General features: G+C 36.0%; 2 protein-coding genes across 3 annotated transcripts in view; one reads left to right on the forward strand and one right to left on the reverse strand.

The window, feature by feature from the left end:
- The window catches only part of LOC121296588 (BTB/POZ domain-containing protein kctd15-like), a 29,395-nt gene extending 27,577 nt beyond the window's left edge, over nt 1-1,818 (forward strand). The window contains exon 5 of the mRNA XM_041222299.1: nt 591-1,818. Within this exon, the coding sequence (XP_041078233.1) occupies nt 591-749 (159 nt within the window). The 3' untranslated portion in view covers nt 750-1,818. The remainder of the gene's footprint in view (nt 1-590) is intronic.
- An 11,627-nt stretch (nt 1,819-13,445) lies between these two features.
- Nucleotides 13,446-19,815, reverse strand: part of LOC121296578 (transcription initiation factor TFIID subunit 4-like) — a 91,402-nt gene continuing 85,032 nt past the window's right edge. For both annotated transcript variants that reach the window (XM_041222287.1, XM_041222286.1), the window contains one exon: nt 13,446-14,214. In XM_041222287.1, coding sequence (XP_041078221.1) covers nt 14,047-14,214 — 168 coding nt within the window. In that variant the 3' untranslated portion in view covers nt 13,446-14,046. The remainder of the gene's footprint in view (nt 14,215-19,815) is intronic.

Here is a 19,815-nt window from a genome sequence, read left to right on the forward strand (position 1 = left end):
CATTAATAGGGCTCAGCATGGGGTTGATAACAGCTTTTCTGTTTAAAAGATTAATCTGGAAAACTGTGTTACTTTCACTTGCAAATGTGTGTTTGTGTTTTTAGGTGCAACTTCATTACAAGATATTTATAGTCATGTAACAATTTTAGTTTTTTGGAAGAAATAATTTGCATTTTTAAATCATCATCCTGAACCCTCAACCAACCGCGCTCTTCATCGTCATGGCAACAACCCCCCCCCCCTCCTTACCTTTTGTGGCCTCTGTATCCTGTAAAAAATACAGGATATGTAAACACCCTTGAATCCTTTTGAATGTTAAGAATTTGTTTTGGATTATTTTGGATATAATTACTTTAATCCTCACTGAATTATTATAAAGCTTTCTGTTTTTTAAGCTTTTTATCCCCCTGGCACATAAGGAGGAGATTTTTAAATATATATTTTGTAATTCTATTTGTGGAGATAATGCTTTCTGCTTCAGGTTTATGTGTTGGAAACTGTACTGGGAGAAACTGGTTGTAATAACTGATGAAAGCGATGACCAAGGCCCTCTGCTAATGTTTTTGTTGACCCTGTTTCCTGTCTTGTAGGTGCTTGAGAGGTTATTCCAGAAGGGTTTCAGCGCAGTTGCCTCTTGCGGTGGTGGCGTGGATTCCTCGCAGTTCAGTGAATACGTGCTCTGTCGCGAAGACAGGAAGTCACAACCTACAGCCACCACCATCAGAATAAAACAGGAGCCCCTGAACTGAAGAGCCATTGAAGAAAGTGCAAAACACCACAGGCAGGCAACAGTATTAAGACTTTTTTTTTTTTTTTTTTTTTTTTTTTTGCCAGCTGTTAACAGAAAAAAATAAAACATGAACTGTAGTGCTCACTGCATTAAGGGAATGTAATCTGAAAAGTTACGATGTTGGAACAAAGTACCTTACTGAACTGGGACAATGTTGGACTTGACTGAAAAAAAAATGGACAAAGGACACTGAAGACAGAAATGTCAGCTCTCCATAATTTCAAAATTGACACCTGCTTCTATGGCGATGCACACAATAGCCAAACAGCAAGAAGAAATCCCAGCTGACGAAAGATGGAACCTCTCCCCCATTCACTCATTTTGTCGGTCTGATTTGTGTTTTCATTGTAGCAGTTTTGTTCTGCATACGGGACATCCAAGGAACTTTAATCCCAAAACCAAGCCTCTGGCTTTGTACAACGTTTATTTCATGTGCAGTATGTATACAAGTCAAAAGCAGAACTATATGGAATGTTTTTGCTATTTAAGTAATGCTGACTAGAAAGGTTTAGGCCACAACCAAAAGCAATGGAATTGCAATTTGATTCATTATTAAATTGGCTTTAAAAATAGGATGATTCAAAAGTTACTTACAATCCATTGTTTCATAAATATCACATGAAAAACTAAGAAACAAATACAAATTGACTAATGGCTTCATCAATTGTTATTATGAAAGTATTAGCCAAAATGTTAGTCTGCCCGTGGCCAGTGTTACATTATAACTAGGGCTACTAATTTTCGGTTTTAACCGATAAAAACACCCACTACAAAAAAGATTAAATCAGTGTATAGCCAAAAAACACTGGAAAAACATTGAAAATGGTTACCCAATTCACACTGACTTCACCCCTTTTCCCAGTTAAAAGAAAGAAAACCTGCTACTTCTATAAAAATAAAAAAAAACTACCTTTCCCAGTGCAGCTGGGTAATGTGCCTCCTTCCTGCTTTGAGACAGCAAAGGAAAGAAGGTACAACTTGTCGAGTTACTATATATATTGTGACAAAAAAAAACTAAAGTAACCAAAAACAAGAATTTCATACAGTATATAAAAAGCAAAAGCCCTGAAAAAAAAAAAAAAGATTTACGTAAAACTCAAATAGCTTAAAAATAAATCACAGAAAAATTCAATTAATAAAAACAGAAGCCCTAGCTATAGCACAGTTGAGGCATTTGTCTTCCGAGTTTCTTATAGTTTTACACTCAACAGGATTCTTAACTAAATAATTTATTCATGGCCAATTATTTTAGATTTTGATTTCGTGAAAAAATTACCTGGAAATTTATCTTTATTAAAAAAATACATGTAATCAAATAGTAGTAATAGGAGACAGAGCTTGCTTCTATGCTTTAGAGTCAGCCATGTTTCAGGTTAAAAATCATCCATTAGCTTTTATAAAATCTGGGAATTAAGGGCCTTTGATGATCTAGTGTTTAAAGATGCACTGAAATCAGGATGCAAGCAGCCTGTGAATCACACTGGTATGAAGAGTTTCCCTCCCTGTGTTACTGAAAGGAGACGATTGTGTTCAGTGATGCGTTTCTCAGGAGGCCTGGGGTTTGAAAGTTGGATCTGGTTTCCCTAGTATCCAAGTCTTATTTTTATTATTGTAAATATTTTATTATTGTAAAGGATGTTGCATATCATTCACTTGAAAGTTTGTTTTAAAAAGTAAAATTATTTACTAAATCATAAATGATCTGGCACCGCTGCATAATTTGGGTGCAAAAAAAGCAACGATAATCCTCAATAATAAATTATAAAAGAAAATGTTTCTAATGAAAACAGTTTTTTTTTTTTTTTTTTTTTTTCCATAACTGAGAGCAAATAAAACAATTGCTATGAAAAGTAGCTTTTAGGCCAGTTAAAAAAATATCCTAGTAGTCATAGGCGTACGCTTTGACTTAGTATTTATTCATATCTGGCCAACTAAGATTTTGTACATTGAAGTTTTGAGATCTTATATGTCAGTTTTGCATTTAAAATGAGAAGACAAACAACAGAAATGTGAAGAAAAAAAACACCTTTATAACTAAAAAAAAACAAAAAAAAACAACACAACACAGGATTTTACATATATATGACTTTTTTTGTGATTTTTACTTTTAGAATCACATTTTTGCATTTTAAAAAAATTGGCCCCGAAAGCTTGTCACTTACTCCCAGTTTGAGTATCAACTTCTTGACGACTCTTGGTGAAATTCATAGCCGTGCCAGTTTGGTTTGAAGATGCCTGGGTGTAATAAGAACATAAGAAAGTTTACAAACGAGAGGAGACCATTCAGCCCATCTTGCTCGTTTGGTTGTTAGTAGCTCATTGATCCCAAAATCTCATCAAGCAGCTTCTTGAAGGATCCCAGGGTGTCAGCTTCAACAACATTACTGGGGAGTTGATTCCAGACACTCACAATTCTCTGTGTAAAAAAGTGCCTCCTATTTTCTGTTCTGAATGCCCCTTTATCTAAACTCCATTTGTGACCCCTGGTCCTTGTTTCTTTTTTCAGGCTGAAAAAGTCCCTTGGGTCGACACTGTCAATACCTTTTAGAATTTTGAATGCTTGAATTAGGTCGCCACGTAGTCTTCTTTGTTCAAGACTGAACAGATTCAATTCTTTTAGCCTGTCTGCATATGACATGCCTTTTAAGCCCGGAACAATTCTGGTCGCTCTTCTTTGCACTCTTTCTAGAGCAGCAATATCTTTTTTATAGCGAGGTGACCAGAACTGCACACAATATTCAAGATGAGGTCTTACTAGTGCATTGTACAGTTTTAACATTACTTCCCTTGATTTAAATTCAACACTTTTCACAATGTATCCGAGCATCTTGTTAGCCTTTTTTATAGCTTCCCCACATTGTCTAGATGAAGACATTTCTGAGTCAACAAAAACTCCTAGGTCTTTTTCATAGATTCCTTCTCCAATTTCAGTATCTCCCATATGATATTTATAATGTACATTTTTATTTCCTGTGTGCAGTACCTTACACTTTTCTCTATTAAATGTAATTTGCCATGTGTCTGCCCAGTTCTGAATCTTGTCTAGATCATTTTGAATGACCTTTGCTGCTGCAACAGTGTTTGCCACTCCTCCTACTTTTGTGTCGTCTGCAAATTTAACAAGTTTGCTTACTATACCAGAATCTAAATCATTAATGTAGATTAGGAATAGCAGAGGACCTAATACTGATCCCTGTGGTACACCACTGGTTACCACACTCCATTCTGAGGTTTTTCCTCTAATCAGTACTTTCTGTTTTCTACATGTTAACCACTCCCTAATCCATGTACATGTGTTTCCTTGAATCCCAACTGCATTCAGTTTGAGAATTAATCTTTTATGCGGGACTTTGTCAAAAGCTTTCTGGAAATCTAAAAAAACCATGTCATATGCTTTGCAATTATCCATTATCGATGTTGCATCCTCAAAAAAATCAAGCAAGTTAGTTAGACACGATCTCCCTTTCCTAAAACCATGTTGACTGTCTCCCAGGACCCTGTTACCATATAGGTAATTTTCCATTTTGGATCTTATTATAGTTTCCATAAGTTTGCATATAATAGAAGTCAGGCTTACTGGTCTGTAGTTACCTGGTTCAGTTTTGTTTCCCTTTTTGTGGATCGGTATTACGTTTGCAATTTTCCAGTCTGTCGGTACCACCCCTGTGTCAAGAGACTGCTGCATGATCTTGGTTAGCGGTTTGTAAATTACTTCTTTCATTTCTTTGAGTACTACTGGGAGGATCTCATCCGGCCCAGGGGATTTGTTTATTTTAAAAGCTCCTAGTCCCTTTAACACTTCTGCCTCAGTTATGCTAAAGTTATTTAAAACTGGATAGGAACTGGATGACATGTGGGGCATGTTGTCAGTATCTTCCTTTGTAAAAACTTGTGAAAAGTAATCATTTAATATATTTGCTGTTTTTTTTCTACGATTTTGCTATTTGTATCTCTTAAACATTTAATCTCCTCTTTGAATGTTCACTTGCTGTTGTAATATTGGAAAAAACATTTTGGAATTGGTTTTAGCTCCCTTAGCCATGTTCATTTCTATTTCTCTCTTGGCCTTTCTAACTTCCTTTTTGACTTGCGTTTGCAGTTCTGTGTACTCTTTCTGCGTACTTTCTTTTTGGTCCTTTTTTGATGCTCTGTAAAGTGCCTTTTTTCGCTGAATATTTTTTTTAATTGATCTATTAAACCATTTTGGCAATTTAGTTTTACATTTAGATTTGTCTACTTTAGGGATGTAATTGTTTTGCGCCTCTAGTACTACATTTTTGAAGAACAACCACCCTTCTTCTGTGGGTGTTTTCTCTATTTTACTCCAATCTACTTCTGTTAGTCTCTGTTTCATACCTTCATAGTTTGCTTTTCTAAAATTGTAAACCTTAGCTTTAGTCTTTACTTTTGGGGTTTTAAAAAACACTTCAAATGAGACCATGTTGTGGTCTGAGTTTGCCAGTGGTTCTCTGACCTCTGTTTTAGTTATTCTATCTTCGTTATTTGAAAAGACTAAATCAAGGCATGTCTCCCCTCTAGTCGGTGCCTTGACAAATTGTGTTAGGAAGCAGTCATTTGTCATTTCCACCTTTTCTATTTCATCCTTCGTGCAACCCACTGGGTTTTCCCATTTTATTTGGGGGAAGTTGAAATCCCCCATTAGTATGGCTTCTCCTTTGCTACACACATTTCTAATGTCATTGTATAACAGATTATTTTGCTCACCGTCTGAATCTGGCGGTCTATAGCATGCTGCTATTATTATGCCCTTTGAATTGTTGTCCGTTATTCTGACCCATATTGATTCGGTTTTATTTTCTTTGTCCAGGTTTAACACCTGGGCTTCAAGACTGTTTCTTATGTATAGCGCCACCCCTCCTCCTCTTCTGTCCTGCCTGTCTTTCCTATACAGTGTATACCCACAAATCAGACTCAGACAACCACGTTTCTGTAACACCTATCACATCATAGTTACCTGTTAGTGCAGTAGCTTCAAGTTCTAGAATTTTGTTTCTGATACTTCTAGCATTTAGATAAATACATTTAATGGTTGTCTTACCTGAGTTGTTGTTCTTGTTTTGATGCGGTCTCCCTTCTGTTTTTTTGTTGATTTCTCCCCCCTTCCTTTCTAGTTTAAATGCTTCTGAACCTGCCCGAGGATCTTTTCTCCAAGTAGACTGGTTCCCTTGTTATTTAAGTGCAGTCCATCCCGTCTATACAGATATTCCTCGTTGTAGAATGTGGTCCAATGATCAAGATAGGTGAAGCCTTCCCGTGTGCACCATATCTTCAGCCATGCGTTTTGATTAATTATTTCCAGCTGTCCATATGGTCCTTTGCAAGGTGCCGGTAGTATACCAGAAAATACCACAGTTTTGGTTTTCTCTTTTAATTTCCTTCCTAGCTCTTTGAATTTGTTTTGCAGGGATTTTGGTCTATCTCTTCCAATGTTGTTTGTACCGATGTGGACGACTGCTACCGGGTCGTCTCCTGTTCGTTCTAGGAGCCTGTCCACGTTCTCAGTGATGTGCTTGACCGAGGCTCCCGGAAGGCAGCACACTGTTGTAGTAAGGGGGTCCAAACTGCGAATTGAACTTACTGTGTTTCTCAATATGGAGTCCCCAGCAATCATGACCTCCCTTCTTTTTGCTGTCTGGTCACCACTGTTAATGGGGTCCTGGATGTTGTTCCTTTCATTCTCTTGTTGTTGGTTCTGCTCATCAAAATTCTGAAGTGACTCAAATTTGTTGGTTGTTTTGATTTGTGTTTGACGAAGTTTTTTTTTTCCCCTGCTTCTGCCTACCTAAACCCAGCTGTTCTGACCTTCTATCTCCCTGGTGGCTTTCAGTCTGTTAGGGGTGATGCAGACTTCCATGAATTGTGGGTGTGCCAGTTCCTCAAGATCCTGTTGCTGTCTCACTTCTTCCAGCTCCATTTCTAGCATACTTACTAGTTTATGCAAATTCTGGATCGCGCGGCACTTTACGCACACTTGGTTTAGCTCCGCTGGGTTTTCTCGGATTTCCCACATCAAGCAGGTGTCACAGATTACTGGCATTAATGACTGCATTCAGTTAACTGAGGATTACCTACGCTTTGTCAGGCGATTTCTTGTTTCACTGACATATAAGAAGAGAAAAAAGCAAAATAAAAATGTAAACCTGAGAAACATGAAAACTATTTCAATTTTCTATGTGAATTCTTTAAAATAATTAGTTGATGCAATTCAAGGGGATTCCCTAGTACTGTAAAATGCTCTAATAAAATCCAACTGTGTCTTATCAGGGTATAGGTTGATCAAATCAATCTATACCCCCTAACTAAAAAGTGGACTTTATTAGGAACTTTACTTATTCATGAGCACTGGCCATTCAGTCACAATGGGAGGTTGGACTGTTTTTAAAAATGACTGTATCAAAACAGAAATCCTCCCAAGTGCCCTCCCTTCACAAGCAGTTTTTACATTTTGTTTTGTAAAATACCTGTAGAGTTGTATATTATGCATTATTGTAAAATATGTTATATCAGTTGTCAAGTATATGTGTATACTTGCATTTCCTTAGCCTACAGGACTTAATGACTGACGTATTTCTGCTAATCAGTGTACATCAAAATGATCAAAATACAGCTCCCAGGATGCGTACAACTATTTAGTCTGAAGACTAGCGACTTGTATAGTTATTTATATATTGAAATGTAATAGGACTCTAGGTTAAAGTATACTCTTCATATAAATAAAAGGTAAATGAGGACATAACTATTTAAAAGCCAAGAGTCTCTAGTTCTATATACAGTTTCCTGTAAATGTTACCAGCAATTAAAATTTGCAAGCAATATATGTGTAAAAATGTTTTTCTTTTCTTTTTTTATATATATATTTCAAAAAAGATATACTTTGGTGGACGGTTTCCGCTGAAATGTATTTTATTTAAAACAGTTTAGTATTAAAGTGCATGTTCATTTAAAGTATAACATTTGTTTTTTATTTTGCGTATGTTAGTTAATAAAGCAACGGAATGGCGCTTGTTAAAAAAAAAAAAAAACACTCCCTTTGACGTTTTTTTGATGGATGACCAAAAATGAAACAAACAAGCCAGAGGATTTGTGGGAGTGAAGCTGTCATGTTGTAGTTTGATGTTGTCTGTTGGAGGTGTTCCTGGTAGTGCCACTTCCCCCACACCACACAAGCACACAGCCCTAGGGTGTAGCAGCAATCCCAGTGCACAGCAAAATAGGCCATGTCTGACCTTCACAAAGTAATTTAAAAGAAACTTTTATGAAAGGCTGACATGGAAGATATTGGTATTGGAATAAACGCGAGTATTTCAAAGGGTAAGGAAGTTATAAATGGTCATGTTTGGTACAGAGAATGCTCCCTGTGAAAGCTTTTCAATTACGTGTTTTTAGTGCCAGGTTTTTGTTGTTTTTTTAATGTAAATAAATGCAGGTTTACTATACACATGGCATATTGTGTCAAAGCCATGAACAGTAATGATATAATAAAACAATCCTTGTTTCAGCAGTTGAATTTTAAAGGACCATAATTGGATCTATCCTGAAATTCATGATCTCGGATATTATTCTTTAGGATGAATTAACTGGTCACTGCAGGTCCAAGTGAGCACAATTCTACCAGTAGAAGTTGTCTTTGCCCTGGTGAGAGAAATCTTCAGTTTACTCATTATTAGAAATTGGAATATATACAATATATACAGTGGCTTGCAGAACTATTCACCCCCTGCAAAATTATCACATATTGTTTGCAACTGAGCATGCTGAGCGACGCTTTCAAATTAGACTTTACATGTAGAATCTACACAAACTGCTCCACATTCTCCACATAAAAAAACATATATAATATATAAATAAGTAAGATTTACAGAGAAAAACAGACTAATCACAGTTGCCTAATTATTCAATCCCTTTGCTGCTCCAGCCCTAAATCAACTCAGGTGTAAATTAATTGTTTGAAAGGTCACAAAATTAGTGAAATGGTTTCAGCCAGTGTGTACTCAAAGTGGTTGAACTTGTAGACAATTTCCCTCAGCTATACAAAGACTTTCAAGCTGCAACTCACATAGTGATCCAACAAAGCAACCATGAAGACTAAGGAGCTTTTGAAACAAGTCAGGGATAAAGTGGTAGAGAGGCACAGAGCAGGAGAAGGGTACAAGAAAATGTCATTATCCCTCTCAGCACAGTGAAGTCCATCATTAAGAAGTGGAAGATGCATCATACCACCTAGACACTACCCAGATCAGGTCGCCCTCCCAAACTGAGCAGCCGGGCAAGCAGGAAACTGGATCAGGATGTCACTCTAAAGCCAAGAATGACCTTGAGACTTGTGTGTCTGAGATGGGAGTCAGTATTCACACATCGACAATAAGCCAGTCCCTACACAAATCTGGCCTGTATGGATGGGTGGCAAGAAAGAAGCCATTACTCAAAAAGCCTCATCTTAAAACATATATGGAGTTTGTGAAAAAGCATGTAGATGATTCTGCAGACATGTGGGAAAAGGTTTTATGGTCAGACGAGACAAAAATGTAATTTTCCAGTCTAAATTCCAAGCGTTACGTCTGGCGCAAGCCCAACACTGCACATCACCCAGTCAACACCATCCCAACTGTCAAGCATGGTGGTGGCAGCATCATGTTATCGGGATGCTTATCTTCAGAAGAGAATGGAAAGCTTGTTAGGATAGAGGGGAGAAGCACAAAGTCAAAGCCACACGGGAGTGGTTGAACAAGAGAATTAAATGTTCTTGAGTGGCCCAGTCAAAGTCCTGACTTGAATCCAATCAAAAATGTATGGCATGACTTGAAGATTGCAGTCCATCGACGATCCTCAACAAACTTATCAGAACTGGAGCAATTTTCCCATGAGGAATAGTCAAAAATCTCACCATCCTACTGTGCAAAGCTAGTAGAGACCTACCCAAAAAGACTCATAGCAGTAATTGCTGCAAAAGGTGCTTCTACAAAGTACTGACTTAAGGGGCTGAATACTTATGCAACCAGTAAATTTCATTTTGTACATTTTCTTTGCAAGTTTTGCTGACATTTAACATCCTCCTCATCTAACAGTGTTCAGTTTAACCACTACAGCTTTGAATAAAAAAAAGTTTGTTTGAAAAACTGCATAAATTATTTGTAATTCAGCAAAATGTGACAATATTGGTAGGGTGTGAATATTTCTGCAAACCACTGTATATACACATACTTCTTACCTATTGCTCCTTTGATACATGATGGAAAGTCACCAACATGCAACATAATTCTCACATTAAGCCATTCACAAAATGCTGTATTTGGTGAATCCAAATGTAACTGTGCCTCTACAGAAATCCACATATGGCGCATTTACATTGGCCGTTTTTAGGACGGCTTAAGGTCATCTCAGGTCTTTTTTTTCAGCAGTGTAAACTTAAATGGCTGACTATCAGCCAAACTAAAGACATGGCTCAGCGCCAGCATAGGTCAGTCTGAAAAGCAGAGTAAACTTAACCGACTTCAGGACGGCTCACTCACAACGCGAGTGCCGCTCGGCTCCTCCGCAACGGAATCTAAACACTAAGAAGCTGCAGGACTATAGTAGCGTCACAAAGAGAGAAGTGTGTGTGTGTGTGTGTGTGTGAGTGTGTATATATATATATATATATATATATATATATATATATATATATATATATATATATATATCTCATAGAGAGAGAGAGAGAGAGAGAGAGAGAGAGATAATATTGGTGAAGAAACAGAATAGAGTTCTTTTGAAAACAAAAGGGTCTTTATTATTACAATAACACTATGTAACACAATTTTTGTTCCTGGGTAGCAAGTGTTATTTCCTAATTGCTTATGCCTCAAAAGTATAGAAAATGGCTATTATTCCCCACAAACTTTGCTTTTGTGACCAGGACAGTGATATTTTGAAATTTACCTATTTCCAATGGGAAAACGGGCAAATGTGTGTCTTTTCGTTCACATAAAGTCAGAAAAAAACAACATATGAATCCAAATTAACATGTATTTATACTAAAGTAATACAAAAATGACTACAAAAGATTTAGAAGTGAGTAGTTTTTCGAGATTTAACGATTATACTGTAAATCACTTTCACGAATCAGCCCCCAAATGTAGTCTCCCATCATGTTCTCTGTTATACTCGCCTTGCTCCTCCTTTGGTAAGCATGAAGGATTTGTTTGAGGGACATCCTACAAGTGCTCCACCAGAGTCTATATCCAGTTTTCGATTGTGCATTTATTAGTGGCTACAACTTGACACTATTCCTAACACAATTTTTCGGTCTGCTGGGCCAGTCCCGCCTGTGGTATTTCCCTTGGTGTCCCTGCTATCCCTCAAAAGTAGCAGGGAAACTTGGTAAAACTATTGGATTCCCCACAGGAATGCTTTGCTTTTGTGACCAGAAAATGCAGATATGTATCCACTTAAGCAGCTGGAACTAAACTGAACTGGTGGGCTTAAGGCCCCTGTATTTATACTACTATTTATATTACTGGAAAGTTCTAGAAAGTTCTAGAAGTTACTCGTATCACAAAAGCCATTGTCAAGCGCTGTCAACAGACTGCTGTGACGGTTTTGTTGGACAACGTGTTTAAAGCTTTCTTTATTTTCCCACGCTACGACCCATAATTTAAGAACAGCTGCGGCGGGCACGACTTTGAGGACCACTGGTCTAAACGAATATATATTTTTAAGAGGCGAGCCCGCAATATGAACACGACACTATTGTTTGTAATACCACGCTGTCTGTTAGTAACCTACCTCAACCCTAACTCTAGACCTAATGATTTGTACCGAATTAAACAATTTAGCGTTCTACATACTGTCACCTAATTAGCAAGTAGAATCTCCTCATATGTACTGGGTCAGTGAAATTAATTTGTGCCTATAGTGCTTAATAATACTTAACACATAAGGTGTTGGTTTGATTGGCTAGTTGGTTTAGGAAAAATGCTGAATTCCCCAAAATGCATGTATTAGCCAAAGCTTTAGATTTCCTCAAATTTGCAGAAATAAAATTCACAGAATTATGTAAACATTGTGCATTTTATTTACATGGAAAATACCAAGCATGGCACAGTAAAAATGATCAACTTGCCATTTTCTTGTGCCCTAATTTGTTGATTGAAAATTAACTTTGGCTTGGCTTCGATAATAAAACTAAATATCATTCACAAAGAAAATGGATGGATGAAACAAGTTTAGTTTATCACAGTGTTAGAACAAGAACAAAGATTTACAAACACCACAAAAAACAACTAATTGAATTAGGACCTTCTCTGGCTTTAAAAGACAGAAAAGAAAGTTTAAAACCTAAGTTTAAAAGGAAGGACTGCCCCTACACAACACATCATCAAATTTTGGCTATGAGAGCAGCGTAAATAGACAGCCAACTTACCCCTCTGTTGTGTTTGATTCATTTGCATGCAATCACCTTCTCCATTTCCTCCCTTATAGCTCCCTGTGATACTCTCTAATATGGAGGGTTTACTGCCTCATCCACCAGGCCTCAAACCAAGCGGGTCAGTGGCGATTGTTCAGCTCTGTACACTGCACAATCATCAATAAAAAGATTACTGTTATTCATTTATATTGTCCAGGTACACTGCACTACACAGGCTGTAGTAATGTTGGCTTTTATAGCCTTGGCATACATTGGGCTGGTCCACAGAGACAGGGTACTTTGTGTCTGTGAAACCAGCTGATAGCCGTTTTAAATTGCAGCAGTATCCATATGAAATGCTCAACTACATAGATCTAAGTGACTAACAAACAGGTAACTCATAACTCACATAGATGAAGTGTGAAATCCTTCTGCAAATGATATGAATGGATGGGACTTAATATGAACACCATCTAATGGATAGAATGAAGACTCAGATGGGGGCGATTCAGTACAACTGTCTAACTTTAGTATAAAGGTAACAGTATATTTACTATATTCTAAATGTACTGCATTACATCAAGAAGGAAAGTCAAATGACAAGCTTCCAGGTCATAATGAATACAGGTTTAGTTTAGTAAACAGTTTCTTTATTCCTTTACAAAATAGGTACAAATACAGAAGTATGCTTTTCACACAAACAGGAAAATTTCATAATATGTACAGAGTTTACCAAAAATAACGTAATTCTAATAAACACATGGTCTTTGTAAACAATATGTACAAATTATTGATACATTAAAACATGATTTCCATCCGTTTAATTCACTAATTCCTTCCTAATAATCTTTTGGCTAAAAAGCAGTAGTAGAAATGCCCCTCTGCTTATGCATCTGAAACAATACAAATAATTATTAAAATAATTGTTTTAAACCATTGGACAAAATTCAATTTGTGCTTTTTTTTTCTTTTTTTTTTTCTTTTGCTATGAGATTTCGCCGAGATAAAACTCTTGCTTCAAAAAGTGGCAAGCATAAAAGTTGTACAAAAGGAAAATATAAATAATTATAAAACAAGTTTCCCTTCAACAGTTACAGACAATACTGCTTTATGCTTAAAACAAGACAAGGTGATTCTCGAGTAACACAGCAGGGTTTTTTTTTTCCTTTTTTTTTTTTTTTTTTATAATATAACACATTTAAGTGACTTGATACTTTACGAAATTTTTAGGAAGCTACGTCCTTTCTTTAAAAAAAAAAAAAAAAAAAAGACCTGGAACAGCCAGCCATAAACAAATAAAATTACAAAATGGGACATTTAAGAACAGACAGCAGCTGCACAGAAGCAAGAAGCTCCAAAAGCCAGAAACAACAAAAAGTTCATTTGGATATAAAATGGACATGAACATTAGAAAAATGTTCTTTTAAAATGTATTATTGAGGATTACTGTTACTTTTTTGCTCCCAAATTACGCAACAGTGCCTGATCATATGACTTCCCAAATGATTTTACTTTTTAAAGCAAACTCATTCAAGTAAAATTCAGTGGATCTAAAAAAAAAAAAAAAAGTTACAGCTGTTCTCTAAGTAAATGTATTGTTTGGGTTCAAATGGTAAAATCCTGCGCCCCTTTTAATTATTTAGTTCAGTTGCACACCAAACGGGCAACTTTTGCACCCTTTTTTGCACTACAAGTATTGAGAATTACAGTATCTAATACATTCTAAAAGCATTGGTTACAACAGACATAGCAATAAAACCTAAATCAAAGGCACATTGCAAGAAAAAAAAAAAACAGACCAACTGAAGCCTAAAATAAAAAGCATGGAAGAACAACAAAGCATTTAGCTTTATTTCAGCAGGGCCCTGTAGAGCAGGAGAGAGTGGCTCGTTTCTCGTTCCTCTTCCATATAGAAGATAAAGTCCCTGAGGTTTACTCGAGTGATCCTCTGCCTTGAGTACTGTCGGGAAGAAGATGCAGCTGACCCAGATGGAGACCCACTTGAACTGCCTGAAACCTGAGCGTAAGGAGAGACATTTTAAAAGGCAGGACAACTTCCTAATGAAAATTACTGTTGTAGGATGCAAGGGGTTGGCACCTTTACCCACAAAGTAATGCTGTGACAAATGTGTTTTTTTTTTTTTTTTATAATTTCTTTTGTATGTTCACTATTCATTCAAAATGTACTCTTCCATTTTGAGTTAAATTGGCTGGAAAACAAAAAGTATTCATCTGTACACAGTAGAATGAGTTATTTATTTCAGATATCATTTCTGCACAGGTTGATATGTTTTTGATGCAGTGGTTTATCACTTCTGCTGTATGAACAAATACGCATATGGTCATTTTTGTCAACAAATACATTTTAAGCAGTGTATTGTTTTGATTATTTTTCCATGCAGCAATACCACAAAGTAGACAGAACCTGGCTTCTCATTCAAGATGACCTCTCCTACTGCACAGTGCCCCTTATTCTAACACAATACCTGGGCACTGACTTTGGGACACAACCCTCCTGCCACGCATGGTTTACCTTGGCGGTCACTGTAGAAATAAAGCACCTATAAGGCTATTCAACTTTAAAAAAAAAAAAAAAAAAAAAAAAAAAAAAAAAAATGTTGAACAAAACCATGCTGGTTTTAAAAAACTGAGTAGACAAGATTTTTTTTTCTTTTTTCTTTTTAATTTGAAACATTTGTTGCCAATGGAGTAGAGGCTGGGGCGATTTAACTATAAAAAGATCAGAGAATGATTTTCATGTTTAAATTGATTCCACCAGTTTTCAGTTCAATTGCTAAAACGTTCACAGGAACCTAAACAGAAATAGATGTGTTACACATTATAAATTATACACCACCTACATTTCTGTGCAGTTATACCGATTGCTGTTAAGAACACATTTTGCTACACGTTTAAATATTATATGACAACTGATGGAAACTACATTTAAAATGGTTCTTGTATTTGCATTTTCTAAAAGACAATGGGGATACATTTAAAATACATCTGATATATCGCAGACCTTTGTTCTATTAATGTAAAGAGGGAGGAGACAGTTATTCAACACTCTATAGACCATTAAACTATTATCAGGAGTAAAGAAGAATGCAAATGTAACACTTGCTCATAAATTAGTTTCCGTTTTGAACTTTAAAGTCTGCAACATCTTTACTCTGGTTTTGCAGAATATCCCGTGTGTGAACATATAGCAGGAATATAATTAGAGGGCAAGATTAATCATTTAAGATGAAATACTCAATCCCTGTCAAATATATTCAACTCCTACTACTTAGATTACACACAAGAGAAGACAGACCAAGCCCAATGCATGTGGTTAGAACACAGAGCTAGAAACACCACAAAGTTTGCCAAAGAACCGGATTCTGCAGAGTCAACGCCCCGGTTTGAACGATGGTTTTTAAAGACACTGGAAGAGCTTGTAACGCAGGCAGTTTTGTAGTGAACAACGTTAATTATATAGTGCTACTTTGGATGCTACGTTAACTTATTATTTTGTGTTGTGTTTTCACACTGGACACTCCTGCTTCTTACTCACAGAGATTATGTAAAATCATTTATTTTAGTGGACAGAAAATTTCACAAGTTTACATATTTTCTTACATGTAACGACTTTTACTCAAGTGTTTTTCACCTACAAGTGTGTTTTTCATGATGTGCTTTTTTGCACTGAACACTGTAGCTTTAAAATGTTAATGTTTTGTCTGTTTTGTGAAAATATTTGAAAGGACAAAACAGTGGACATACTGCATCAAATCTGAATTGTATTTCATCAGTCAATAAATGTTAACTGCACTTGATTCTTTAACGTGACTGTGTGCTGTTCTCTACCTTTGAATTTTAAGCATACCTAATTGTAAACTTAACCTAATATTAACAATGCCTGCATCCATCTCCCCCAACCCAACACTTTTGCCTTACCGACAACAACCATGTGTTGTCTGTTGTGTCTATGGAAACTGGAAATTGAATATGAGAATAGTCTTGAATAAAATACATGAATGGCTATAAAACAATGCAGCTACTATCATTGCTAATGTAAAGAAATAAATAAATAAATACATCTAAAATAATGGCTTGGTGGCACGGTAATAGAGTCCAAATGTCCTCTTACATTCATTTAAAAAAATCTGATTTTGTATGGCATTGCACAGCATTATATTGCATATCATAAAAACATTGCCATTTTAATTATGTTAATGCTATCTTTAAAGCTTTCACATTATATAATATAGCATAACCCAAAAAGCACCTCTGGATAAATACAGCACCACAAAAACACTTGCTTTAAACTTGCAAGATGTGGTTTGCATGAGCATGATCACATTTCCAAAGAATTATGTGTTTGTTTGTTTGTTTTTCACGTTAAAAGCCTAAACTAGTTTCAAAGGCTTGCTATCAACTATCCAGTTCTGGCATGCATATTTTTGACACACCTACATTAGATCAAAATCGGTTTATTTGCCTCAGGCAGAACTACACACCTTGCCCTTTGGTGCGAGCAGAAGAAAGGCATTTTTCAGGTATTTACAGGCACCCAGTACACTGGTATGCTCGCCCCACAAAACAGATACATGCACGGTTAAATCGCAAACTAGTTTTGTGATATGAAGAGCTTATTTTGATTATTCAGATTCCAGTAGCTAATACACTAAAAGAAACATCATTTAGTCACCAGTACCTAAGAGACCAATAGCACTTTGATGCAAGATTTCTATGGTGGTAAACTAATGTACTGCTCTCAGCACAGTAATGAGTATTTCCAATGACAATTTCGAGCTTTTACATCATCTTCTTATCCAATCTCGCTTGACTACTCTACTGACCTGTAGCTGCAACACTAACCTAGACCTTTCAGATGTAACTGTAGTCTCCTCATACACATGAACAGGTCTTCCTCTGATCATTGCCAGCAGTGATAACCCATCATTACTTTGTAAATGGAAGTCGCCACCACTTAGCAGAAGTAATGATCTGAAAGCATATCCAAGTATGGTACCCAACTTAAAATGCACCTGAAAGTTACCTGAATCATTATATACAGTAAACAAAAGCTATATTTATTAAAAAATGTAAATACACTGGGCACACAATTAATGGTATTACAACTAGTTTTTAGTTTATTATAAATATAAACTTAAATGTTTAACAGTTGGCCTTATATGCTTGTTGTATTTTTGAAAATGCACAAAGGAAAAGGTTCTTAAGCAACGCAATGTTGTGTAACATTTGCAGGCAGTAATTTTGTTTTTTGTTAACAATATAAAACTGGGTTTCCTTTTAAAAGGTCATTTAATGTAATTTGGACTAAAAAGGAGTTATTTGAAATTTTAAACTCTTTGGTTTGTTAAAAGCCGAGGATGCTTTAAGACATTTAAAAAGTTGAGGCAATGGAAAGAGCATAGAAGTGAACGGTTAACATTAGAACCGCTGTATTTTCGAACTGCCTAGAACCGCCATGTGGGTCACTTTGACCCATACATTTTTAAACTGCTTCGTTATGATCAGATACAACTGAAAAGTTTTATTCATGAACATCATATCTAATATTTGCATTGCAGAAGCACTATATTTAAATTGAAAATTAGAAATAAAAGGCTTTATTTTTAAAATGAGTGCATATATAAAGCACGATTACAAGTACTAAAAAAATATAACAAAATAAACATTAAAAAAAAAACGGTATGTAAATATACCCGTGTACAGGTTTAAACGGGTATATGTACACACAAAACTATAAAACCGAAATCATTGTTTCTAATGCCACATAAAAAGAATATAACATTACTTCCAGTATGACGGCTACATTGTACTCTATGGAGGAGCGAATGCATCTGCCAGCTGACTGCCTGCATCCAGGAGCTATGCTGTAAACAGACACAGTTCCATTGAACACTATTGTGTAAACTGGTACATACAAACTGTAAAACCGAAATGTTTTTTTTTTTTTTTCTAGAAGCAATAGAAAAAAAAATATATATCAGATGTTTCATATTAGGCACACAAGTTGTTATCCTACCTGTTATTTCAGTTTGCTGTATTCAGAGTGCAGCTTGCCATATTCCAAACAAAATGACTACTTTCAAGATTAAATATTTCCTTCTGATATATTCCCAGTTACATTTGTGGAACGAAATGAAGGATTGTTGTCTCCTAGGTACACTGAAAAATAAGCAACTAGGTTTTCACTGAGTTGGCATCTTGACAAATCCACAATCATGCAAAACTCTGTCTTGTAGTCAGTCTACAAACAAAGAAAGGCTCGAAATAGGCTAGGAGGAGGAGGCAGTGGCGTGTCTTGTTTGCTGCATTTACAAAAAAAAAAAGAAATATCTTACGTTATATTAAAAAAAATACATGTGCTTAATGCATGGGTCACATTGACCCACGTGGCGGTTCTAGGTAGAACTGTTTATAACTATAATTTTTTCGATTCTGGCTATCAAACGCCATCAGGATATTTAACTCAAATATTTAGGAAAATTCAAAAACGGACACACACACATACGATTTACAACAGAAGAGCAATTAACATTTTAAATGCAAAATTGGTCAAACTGACCTGCATAGCGGTTCTAGTGTTGAAAGGCTTAGGATATTGCACTTGTAATATTGCAAGAGAATCTGACGAGTCTGGTATAAAAGTTTTCAGGTTTGGATGTCTTAAAAGGGGAAACACCCATTTGTAATGGTTAATATTCCCTACTTGAAACAGAACTAGAATGTAGAAATGTACAACATTGCATTTTGTACAAATGTGGCCACAAAAATAAATATAGATAGAAAAAAAAATCAACAAACAGCTGACTGTCAAAAGGAAGCTATACTCTGAAAAGCAGGTTCCCTTTCAGCCTTTGCAAAGCACCAACCAGTTTAGAAAAACAATCCAACAATGTGGGGCATGCTACAGACTATTTACACCCAACTTAGCCCCTCCCCTTCAAACATACCAAATAACAAATAAGTAAATATAAAATATTTATATGTTACTTTAATTTAGGCAATATAGCAATATTACCTTTTTAAATTGTCATAATTAGTTTTTCATGGCGGAGGTACTTTCAAAGCCTCTAAAGCCATTTTTCTTCCTTTGATATTTCTCTCCCCATTATGTACACTGACATTTTCAAAAAGCGCACCTCAATCCCTTTGTTCACACAGAGAGAGGCAATCCAAAATCAGTAAGTTTTACTTTCATCTTTAAGTCTTAAATAAATTGTACCAACTTCCCAGTTAGATCTTCCTTTATTTTTTTTTTTAAGTGCACATCCACCGTATAACTCAGCTGAATTAAAGTTAGTATTACTTTATTTTTCTTAACCGAGACGCTGCAAGTTAATTGAATGTAGGCCTCCATTCAATGAACTCCACCATCACTACACGTCCGCGACCTTGGCCTCGGGTGTCCTCGGTCCGAGGACTTGGGTGTTTCAAACTGGTCATGTGTGATTTTTCATAATAACTGATTGCTAATTTAATTTGAAAAAAGTTAAATGAATGTGTGAGGGGGTTAATTACATTAAATTTATCAGTTTTGTTTCAAAGTGTATGGCAGTTTACTGCAACACGCACAATCTTTGCCCACTGTAGCTGATCAGTG

Source organism: Polyodon spathula, chromosome 21 (genome assembly GCF_017654505.1).
Source record: "Polyodon spathula isolate WHYD16114869_AA chromosome 21, ASM1765450v1, whole genome shotgun sequence".
NCBI lineage: Eukaryota > Metazoa > Chordata > Actinopteri > Acipenseriformes > Polyodontidae > Polyodon > Polyodon spathula.